The following is a 10,407-nucleotide window of genomic DNA, read 5'->3' on the forward strand; positions in this document are numbered from 1 at the left end:
TGGCACTCTTTCAGAAGGAAAAGATCACAAATTACATGCTTTAAGGGGTTATGAGGTGGGACTTCTGTAGCTGCTCAGGCACGTCCAGGCATTTCTGGTGGGTTGGGCAAGGACAGTAGGAGAGGGTGTGTCTGCCTACAAACCAGGAATTAACCATGCCTGCAAGAGTCTACATTTGGAGAGCTTTACAAATCAAAGACCAAGCTGCAACACAGAATTTCGCTTGTCAGGGAAGCACTGTGTGTATGTCTTTGTTGACTTAATGATCTGAATGAATAGATAGAGAAAATAGGCAGGAGGGTATTTGTGCCCAATGAATCACCACCAGCCAGGGAGGTGGGTGGGGAAAGCTTTATTAGAGCTCAGGAAGGCAATATCCTGAGATCATTGCTCCTCCCAGAATCAGACTCAAGGTGCGGAAGCTGCAAAAATCCTTGCCACCTAACTCTGTTTCATATTCTTATCTCTATAGCCTACATGAGAAAAAAAAATGCAACCTATGCCTTTTCTATATACATGCACACACACACACACACAAAAAAAAAAAGACAATTTAAATTAAATGGTGTGCAGCTTGGCATGTCTGGGAGCAGACCTCTGCACTGCAGAAAGTGGGCAAGGCAAATCCCAGCCCAGGAAGTAGCTGTGTTATTCGGGGTACACTTGGCACACCTTGGGAATGCAGGAAGGAGTCAATGCAGAGCTGGGGGTCCACAGGCACCTGTGGGGTGTTCCCTGGCTGATTTCCAGGTGGTACAGAATGAGGGCAGGGGGTCACAGTCAGCAAGAGTTGCGCACTGGCTAGTGTAAGCCGAGCTTTCCCTGGAAATCATCTCTAAAAGTCTAAGCTTTTGCTTCCTATAGGCACAGGCATGTGTACATCATCTTTTAGAGAAGAAAAATGTACATGTAATGATTATATAGTGAGAGAAAGTGATATGGTGAAACAGGATGGGTACTATGGACAAAGTTCCATGATACACTAAACACATTGTCATCACTTGCTGTAATGATTTACAGTTATTTCTGTGGCTTCACTATGGACTAACTTCAGGGTGAGGCTATTTTTTATTCACTGTTTTATATCTCTAAAGCAGTATTTGTACTTTTCTGACACACAGATTTCCATGTCAATAAAAAATAGGAAAATACCAAAAGTGTTCACTTTTTTTTTCATCCTGTATATTTAATGCTATTGGTCATATCTAATGAAAATTCACATGCATATAAGACATGTACAGTGAGACTCTTCTTTGGTTTGAATCATTAAATTTGTAAAAGGCTCAGACAACTCATAGAAAATGAGAAGTATTCTCCTTTCTGCATTCATTGGAAACACAAAATCTTGAGAAAGTCAACCTTAAAAGAAAAAGTCCTTGTAGAGCCTAATACAAGATTGAAAAGCAGATGTCCAATTACAGCTGAGGTTGGCATTTTTGACACATATTTCAGAGTTGGGTAAGTCTATTGTCAAACATTGCAAACCACAGAACATATAGGAAGAGGATAACACACTGTTGGTTGGGTTTCTTGGCAATAACTGTTAATTAACAGCAATTTAAAATGGATGATCATATTTATTGTACTTATGAATGATTGTAGCTTTAATATTGCACTTGGAATCTTGTATTGCTAACATGCATGTTGCTTTCCAGGAAAAGGTCATCCACACCCAGGATCAGTAGGTTTCCATTACATTCTTAATCCAGGAAATATAATTGGAAACTCGAACATAAACACCAGGTTTCATGGGTTGGGCACAGCCGAGACCCCAAGAGGTGACTCCGTGTTGGACAAATTTATCTTGGTCCCGACAGACTAAAGGGCCTCCACTGTCCCCCTAAAAAGATAAAGAACAGGATGATTCCTTCACAGAGAGCCCCTTGTGCAAGAGTGGACTTCTCACAGGAGACACAGAAAGAGAAGTACCTCTAGTGTGTGAGGAGCACACAAGTTATAAGAATACACCAGAACTCTAACCAGAGAAGAGTTCTCTATGTATGTTATTAAACACTGTTTTATAGTCATTTCCTCCCATGATCCAAGTATTGCATTTATTTTTGAAGTAAGAGGATTTGGTGAGAAGGAATCTGATTGCTCTTAGTAACTTAAACTGCGCTTCCTCTCTCAATCTCTTCTCCGAGGTCTTTAAGGCTTCCTGTTGTAACTAGATGATGATCCAAGACCAAGCGAATGCATGCATTTAAGCCATGTGTCTTACGACCTGAGTGCACACCCCTTGTTGGCCTGCTTGCCCATCACTGTGCTTGTGCATAGGCTATCCGTGCTGTGTTGGCAATGGCATTGACTGGGGCAGGCAGGCTGCTGTTTTCAACTTCTTTACAGAGTCAGCTCTAGGTTTTCAGGGAGAAAAGTTTCCATCTTGATTCAGTCTGTTAAGCTTTTCTGAGACCTTTCATGTATTTAAAGAAACTTAAGAACCTGTTTCAACCTGAAGAACCTGAAGAACAGTTTCAAAACCTAGACTTGTGAGATGAGCTGTCAGCTACCATACTCTTCCTTTTCAGCAAAAGGGAAGTCCAGCATGCATTCTGCCTCATCCAGGGTGATATTCACAGGCACTGGCACTGACACTTGGAAATTAGTAATTCCTTTGGCCCTTGGTATGTCTGTGTGGCAGACTCCACTGCATTGTGTCTTGACTGTTAATTGAGATGTCTCAGGTTGCTAACTGAGCTAGCTTGGACACTGGAGCTAGTCCAGCCAAGGCAAGCAAAGTGCTCTGGGAAAAAAGATCAGACCGTTCATTAGTCATTCTAAGTTGGCTTCCATACACCTGGCTTGGGCAGCCATATATTATCATGTGCTTTGTAGCTCAGGCTTATCTGAAAAATTACCTGCCCCACTTCCTATCAGCAGATGAGAGCATAATCCATGTGCATTTTTCACCTTGTATAGCCACATGGCGTGGCAACATCCCAAGGCTAATTGAGCTCTAAAACCCAGAAATCAAAGCACTATTTGATTTCAGTTTTTTTACAATCAACTTTGATGCTCATAGACTTCCTTACCTGGCAGCTATCTGTGCCACCATGAATATTCCCAGCACAGAGCTCATGTTTTTTGACTCTGCCATTCAAAAACTCAGGGCGGTTGCATATTTTATTCTCGATTACAGGGAAACCAGTCTCCTTTAAGTAGCCATCGCCACCAGTTCCTTTGCGAATAAAAACAAAGGCAAAGCACACAAGTGAAAAAGGTAAATGAACATCTTCACAAAACAAACATCGAGATATAGATAAGCAATGAAAAAACCACTATGCATATACTTTCCATGCATTATATGAAATGATACCAAAATCAGTAAGTATTATCAGTATCATGGTACCTATCACCCGCCTCCACCCATCAATATCCACACTGCACTGATTGACCTTCTTGCTCCCACAGTATATCCGTATGGATGCAGTACCCACTGATATCTGTGGGAGTCATTCCCAAGCTATTTTATTTCTCTGTATCGGAGTTTTCTTCTCTGTGGAAGGAAGCAGGTAGGAAGTAAACAGTTGAAAATGGGCAGAAACAAGGAGGCAGAGAAGGTACTGATTTCCTTCTTAATCAAGACTCAGTGGGAGGTTTTCAAAATGAGAGTTATGTTTGTATTTGTGTGAGAACAAGGCTGGTTGGGAGCGAAAATCATTCAAGAGAATGAGCAAACTCACTTTCATGTGATTAAGAAACAGCCTAAAAATAGAAAAAATTTCCTTATGACTGCATAAACACAGCGAGGAAAAGCAGAGTGGACTGAGACATATGAGTAAGGATCTCCTAAGATGTGATTTTCCTCTTTCAGTATTGGTTTAGGGGGTTTCAGTTTACATGACTCTGAGTGATAGGAGAAGCTAAATCACAGGGAGGCAGTGGAAAGAACAGCAATACCTGATAAATATTGATGAAATAGGTATGCACACAAGCTTGTGTGGAGTGTTTTTGGCAGAGAGAGAATACACTTTGGCTACAAGTATACACCAATCTCCAAACGCAGAGCTTTCACGTGTGTTAACACTGTCTTACCTTTTGTATCTCCCCAGCCCGTCACATAGCACTCCTCTCTTCCTCCTAACACAGCATTTTCTTTCGGCAAACAAACTGGGATTACGTGATTATTGATGATTGCTGGGCTGGAAGAAACAAACAAGAAACTCATTGAGAAATAATCGTTAGCACATTTATGCCTGCTACCACCTTCAGATTTCTGGAAAAGTTTTATATACAGTCAGCCTTTTTTCTTTGAAATCCTGAGCTTCAGGTAAACGTTTTTTCTGATGTGCAAAACTGCTTTTGTTTTACGTTCTAATCCATCATAATGTGATACACAAATGGAAAAGATTTGAAATGGAGAACAGTTAGAGGCTTTTGATACTGAAATTGCTAACATAAATCCAAAATAATGCTCTGACTTTGGTTAAGGCATAGCCAACAAAACCTAATTACAAAGCTACTTAGGGAATTGAGTTAGTGGCATTTAACACCTAGGTATTAGCTTGCTCTGTCTCCATCCAGTCTGACTATTTAAAAATCACTTTCAATCTGGACACTTAGCACACAGCAGAACCCAAATCAGCTTGACTTGCCTTTGGGTGCAGATAAGGCTAGGCACAACCAGGAAGACGCATTAATTGCACTGATCCCGCATCTGTTTTGGATCTGCATTACAGCCACAGAAATCAAAGTACAAGCACCGTATGTTCACATCTGCTTGCAGCTGTATGGATGTAATCCTTTTGATTGCACAGTGCCTTGAGAATTTCAGATGAATGGAAACAGATGCAAGCTTATCCCGTCAGATGTGCATGCTGTTTGCCTGCATAGTGGACAGACCTGTTGGAAGAAGAAATCTCCCCACCACAGCATGGAAAGGGTCTGGGGTGACATTATGCTAATATTGCAGCCTTCAGTTCTCGTTACCTTATCAAGGTAGAAAAATGTAGAAACACAGACTGAAAGCTCTTCTAGGCATTACCTCCTCCTACTCTGCTGCCACTGCCTCACCTCCCAGCAGCTGACACCCAGAGCACTGCCAGTCTGGGTCACTGTCCCTAGCCCTCCTCCCCACCCAGGGCAGGCCTTTCCCTTTCTGAAACCCTGCAGCTGAATTGCCTTGATTGCCACTGGAGCTTCTGCAGAAAGGGAAGAAAGAGAGGATCTTAAATCAGTGGTTGAACAGAGTGTGGACAGAAACATGGATTTCTACAACACCAGCAATCACTAGTTAGTCAATCTGTCCCATCAGAATGAAGGAACACTTCAAGTGAAAGGGTACCTGCTCAGTTTTAGCAGAGCAATGTCTGCCCTGTGTGGCTCCTTGAACAGTTTCTCAACATCTCGTTTTTGCACTGATTGCTCTAATGCTCTTTCTTTGTGTAATCCAAGGTATACTTTATATGCAGATGGCCGTGAAGACCTATTGGAAATGAATGCACACAGTGAGCTGACAAACACACACCCAGGACATACAAAATCATAGAAGAGACCTTCAAAGGTCATCTAGTTCAACCCGCCCTGCAATGAGCAGGGACATCTTCAACTAGATCAGGTTGCTCAGAGCCCCATCCAACCTGAATGTTTCCAAGGACAGGGCATCTGCCACCTCTCTAGGCAACCTGTGCCAGTGTTTCTTCCTTATATCTAGTTTAAATTTGCCCTCTGTAGTTTAAAACCTTTACCAGCAGGATCACTTCCCTCATCTTGCTGGCCACTCTTCTTTTGATGCAGCCCAGGATATAGTTGGCTTTTATGAGCTGTGAGCGCACATTGTCTGCTCATGTCCAGCCTTTCATCCATCAGTATTACCAAGTCTCTGCAGCATCACTCTTAATCACATCATCCTCCAGCAAACCGAGGATTGACCTGACCCAGGCACAGGACCTTGCGCTTGACCTTGTTGAACCTCACGGTTCTGCTTCTTTAGCTTGTCCAGCTCACTTTGGGTGCATCTCATCCCTCTGGCGTGTCAACTGCACCACTCAGCTTGGCGTCATCTGCAAACTTGCTGAGGGTGCACTCAATCCCACTGTCTGTGTCATTGATCAAAATATTAAACAGCGCTGGTCCCATTAAGAAGCCCTGAAGGACGCCACTTGTCACCGATCTCCATCTGGATGTCAAGCCATTGACCACTACCCTCTGGATGTGACCATCCAACTAATTCATTATCCGTCAAACAATTCACCCATCAAATCCATATCTCTCTGATTTAGAGAGAAGAATTTTGGGAGGGACCATGTCAAAGGCTTTATGGAAGTCCAGAGAAATGACATCTGCAGCTCTTCCCTTGTCCACTGATGGAGTCACTTCACCATAGAAGGCCACTAGGTTGGTCAGGCTGGTTTGCCCTTGGCAAAGCCATGCTGGCTGTCTTGAATCACCCTCCCATCCTCCATGTGCCTTAGCACAGCTTCTAGGAGAATCTGTTCCACGGTCTTCTCAGGCACAGAGGTGAGGCAGACAGGTCAGTAGTTCCCGGGAGTCAAACAATTCACCCATCAAATCCATATCTCTCTGATTTAGAGAGAAGAATTTTGGGAGGGACCATGTCAAAGGCTTTATGGAAGTCCAGAGAAATGACATCTGCAGCTCTTCCCTTGTCCACTGATGGAGTCACTTCACCATAGAAGGCCACTAGGTTGGTCAGGCTGGTTTGCCCTTGGCAAAGCCATGCTGGCTGTCTTGAATCACCCTCCCATCCTCCATGTGCCTTAGCACAGCTTCTAGGAGAATCTGTTCCACGGTCTTCTCAGGCACAGAGGTGAGGCAGACAGGTCAGTAGTTCCCGGGATCCTCCTTTCTACCCTTTTTAAAAATGGGTGCAGTTTTCTGCTTTTTCCAGTCACCAGGGACTTCACTTGACTGTCAGGACTTCTCAAATGTCACGGAGAGTGGCTTGGCAGCTACATCAGCCAATTCCCTCAGGACTCTGGGAATCTCATCATCCCTTATGATGTTATTGGGCACCTTGTTCTGTCAAAGCCAGAAAAATAAAGCCAGCTTTGGCGTAAGCTTAATTTCTTAATCCCTTACTATGACACATGAAATCATGTTGGCAAAAGTTACCACTGTCACTGTTTGTTTCTTCAGTCAAAACTGGTTTAATGAATAGTCTTGTCTCAATTCTCAGCTGTTTGCAAGCTGACTCAAGAAACAGCTCAGATTTGTTATTTGGTCTGTTTTGTTTCTCCTCTGATTTTCTATCTAGTGTAAGAAAATTATGATGCAGGCTATAACAGATACTTACTTTTCTAAGCAGTGAGCGGCAGTAAGAACCCACTGAGGGTCGATCAGAGTTCCCCCACAGAAATGCAAGCCAAAACTGTGATAGAGCAGAAAGGTGTGTCAAAGGCATTAGTTTGAGGTGGGGAAGTTAATTGTATTGCAGTTCATCAGGTAACGTTTCTAACATGGACAACATTACACACTAAAGACCTTATTCCACATTTTCATTAAGAATCAACATTTTATTTTCCTGGAAGAATATTTCTTAAATTGATGATAGCATTCTGTGGATATTTTTATAGGGCCTTGTATGAAAATCCCTAGGTCTTTGTTTTTAGCCAGTATTTCTATCACTGGAAAAAATCTTATGTGCAGTGTTGTATACTGTTTTAGAGTTCTGGCATTTATTTAGCTCTCATCACTGGCAGAAAGCTCTGCAACTGGCCTTGATTCCTAGTTGTGCAATTAACTTTGCCAGTAGTATCAATGCACACATGGAAAGACTGATCAAAATCTGTACTAGCTGTGCTTCAAACTGTAGCTTCTACTCATAGGACACTGATTTTACTGCAGGAAATAGTGATGGATTTAAAGTCACTCTGCCTTTTAGTGAAAGTCTTTTTGAAATTAGTGGTTTTATTAATTCTATAGGTATTTTTCAGAAAACAAAGCATTCTTGGTTGTCTAAATCACCTTCTTTAGCACACAGAATGTATGGCCTTGAGCTACTTTCAAATTAAAATAAAGTTTAGAATGCTGCAACCACATACTGTAACATCCTATGAAAGGCAAAATTGCTTTGCATTTAAAACCTATTGTAATGGGGAATGGACATACTTTGTCCGGAGACTGATCTGCCAGGGCCAAGAGTGAGGATGCGAAATACACCCAGCAACAATCCTTTGAGCACACAGCTTTGGTCTGAACTTGGATTTTCCACACTCATACTGAGCAGGAGCTACAGAATAAGAAAAAAAAATGCAATAAGGAACTTCAGTGTACTTGCTATGCATTCACTATGCACTCAGAAAACTAAAAGGTGAACCTGTTACATTTGTCACTTCAATTTTGATTCTTTGCGGGCAACTATAAATCACGCGCCACCTATATTTTGTTAGGTTACCTTCACCTGGAACACTTAAAAAATGCCTGCCAGATATTTTTCATATAGGTGCCACACAGAGTGGTCAGCAAATTACACATGAATAAATGTAGAGCCAGGGAGAAAAAAACAGAAGGGGAAGGAGAAGGAAACAGAGAGAAAGAAAAAATAAATTCTCCCAACACTTTTAAATATACTCTTAGAGATGCCAGCAATGCAAAAGCTGCACTGACTGCTGTTTTCAATCTAATGTTGGTGGTCAGTCATGGTCTCTGTGGAACAAAATTTTGTCCACTATTACCTCAGGATCTTTTGGTACTTCAGATGCTTCTGAGTTATTAAAAAAGGTAGTTCTTATTTAGCCATGGGAAACTGACTCTTTTCAACAGAGAATTTAGAATTTGTTGTCAGCAAAAGGAACTAATGAAATTAAAGGCAAACCGCACGTTTTCTCTGGTCTTTAGCTGAACAACGAACCAAAAAAAAAACCCCAAAACCAAACCTCTTAATTTCAAAAAGAAATTAGATCTACAAAATAATAAAATAACCTTGTGAAAATGCCATTTTTACCCCTAAGGGTTCCAGCCCAACACTTCCAATGCAGTAGTATTTTTACAGTTACACGTCTGCATGTTATAGAACACCTTTCTTCTTGTTTGCTCCGTTCTGGGGTTTTGATCAGAGCACATTTTCTACTGCTCACAGCTAGGACAGAGCAGCAAGAAAACATCCCTCTTTTGAGTGGGAACTACCTCTCTTCCTGGCATAGTTTTAGTTGTTGATGGACATGGCAGGACTGGAAACCAAAATGTTGTAAAACTTTATCACTGTACACTTTGTTGCACCACTGCATTCAGGGTACTGAATGGCTTCATTACTAGTATCAAAGACTTACATTTATGTAATTTATGTAATTTATATAATATTATCAAAGAAAAATATTTTGGGCCAGATGCACTTTCCAGGCATCTGATCCAGTACAGTATCAAAGGAGGGAAAATCTTTTTGTACAGAACCAGAGTCACACGAGCAGGGGCTGCAAAAATTTTGCTGGGATGAGAGCACTTTTTGTTCAGCCCGACCAGATAGAGTTTTGCCAGGTGACCAGGCAGGAGCAGGGGAAATTTCATCAGGAACAGCCCTATTTTGGAACACATGACAAAACCCCTGTGAACTTCAGTGGGCTCCAGGTACATCTCGTGCTGGTTTGGGGGCTTCCACCATTCTTAAGACTTCAGACACAGGTTTTGAGCATCCCTTCCCCACAGCCTTAAGTTCCAGTCTAAAGCTATTGCACTGTCTTAGGTTAGTCTTTCAGATTAATCATTGAATGTCCTCCAGTTGTCATAAAAGGTTATAAAAAAATGAAAACATTAATCTTTAAAGGAATAATTACGGCACTTGGGAATGTCACAGTACTCCCAGGATTTTCTTGGGTCTGTTGTGTAGCACCAAGGTCCATTCACATCTCCATCAGGATTCCTGCAATACTGTAACAAAGAATAAAGTCACCAGCTATTAACCAGGAGACAGAAAGCCTACCGATGCATGTTTCAAAATAAAATCAAATTATATTTGGGAAATATTTTTTTTTACTTCCTTTATCAAAAAATGATTTTCTGTTCCTTTTGTCAAAATTTGATTCATTTTTCTATTTGCTCTGAGAGTTTAGAAGAAGATAATAAATATGAAACCTCTTCAACTGTCTTCAGCCAGTAAGATTCACTACTGGAAACTCGGACCTCTGAGCTCTCAAAAAATAGGAGATCTTGACCTAGGATGGTGTTTTCTAAAGCTACTCCTGCTTCCACTGCAGTTAGTAGTAGGAGCCCTGAGGTCTTTTCACATGAGGTCTGGTTGGATGACTCCAGGGCAAATGGGTATTGTGTAAGATGCTCTTGAATGACTTGCTGATGCCCATGAGCCCCAGAGGTGCAGTGTTCCCCCGATGCGAGGTGCCTGTCCAGCTGAATCATGCTCTAGGTCTTACTGACCACACCGACTGATCTCTGGTCAGCACAGACACCTCACACAACTGCATGCTACCAGATATTTTTCTAGTTCCTTTCCCT

The 10,407-nt window shown here is 41.9% G+C and overlaps 1 protein-coding gene across 1 annotated transcript in view; it reads right to left on the minus strand.

Moving 5' to 3' along the window:
* Window positions 1-1,565: 1,565 nt before the first annotated feature.
* PLG (plasminogen) overlaps window positions 1,566-10,407 on the minus strand; it is a 23,338-nt gene continuing 14,496 nt past the window's right edge. The window contains exons 13-19 of the mRNA XM_010142674.1: window positions 9,732-9,825; window positions 8,071-8,191; window positions 7,256-7,330; window positions 5,285-5,425; window positions 4,036-4,142; window positions 3,033-3,178; window positions 1,566-1,840 (exon numbers count right to left, since the gene is read on the minus strand). Of these exons, the coding sequence (XP_010140976.1) occupies window positions 1,679-1,840; window positions 3,033-3,178; window positions 4,036-4,142; window positions 5,285-5,425; window positions 7,256-7,330; window positions 8,071-8,191; window positions 9,732-9,825 (846 nt within the window). The 3' untranslated portion in view covers window positions 1,566-1,678. The remainder of the gene's footprint in view (window positions 1,841-3,032; window positions 3,179-4,035; window positions 4,143-5,284; window positions 5,426-7,255; window positions 7,331-8,070; window positions 8,192-9,731; window positions 9,826-10,407) is intronic.

Source organism: Buceros rhinoceros, unplaced genomic scaffold, assembly GCF_000710305.1.
Source record: "Buceros rhinoceros silvestris isolate BGI_N320 unplaced genomic scaffold, ASM71030v1 scaffold1739, whole genome shotgun sequence".
NCBI lineage: Eukaryota > Metazoa > Chordata > Aves > Bucerotiformes > Bucerotidae > Buceros > Buceros rhinoceros.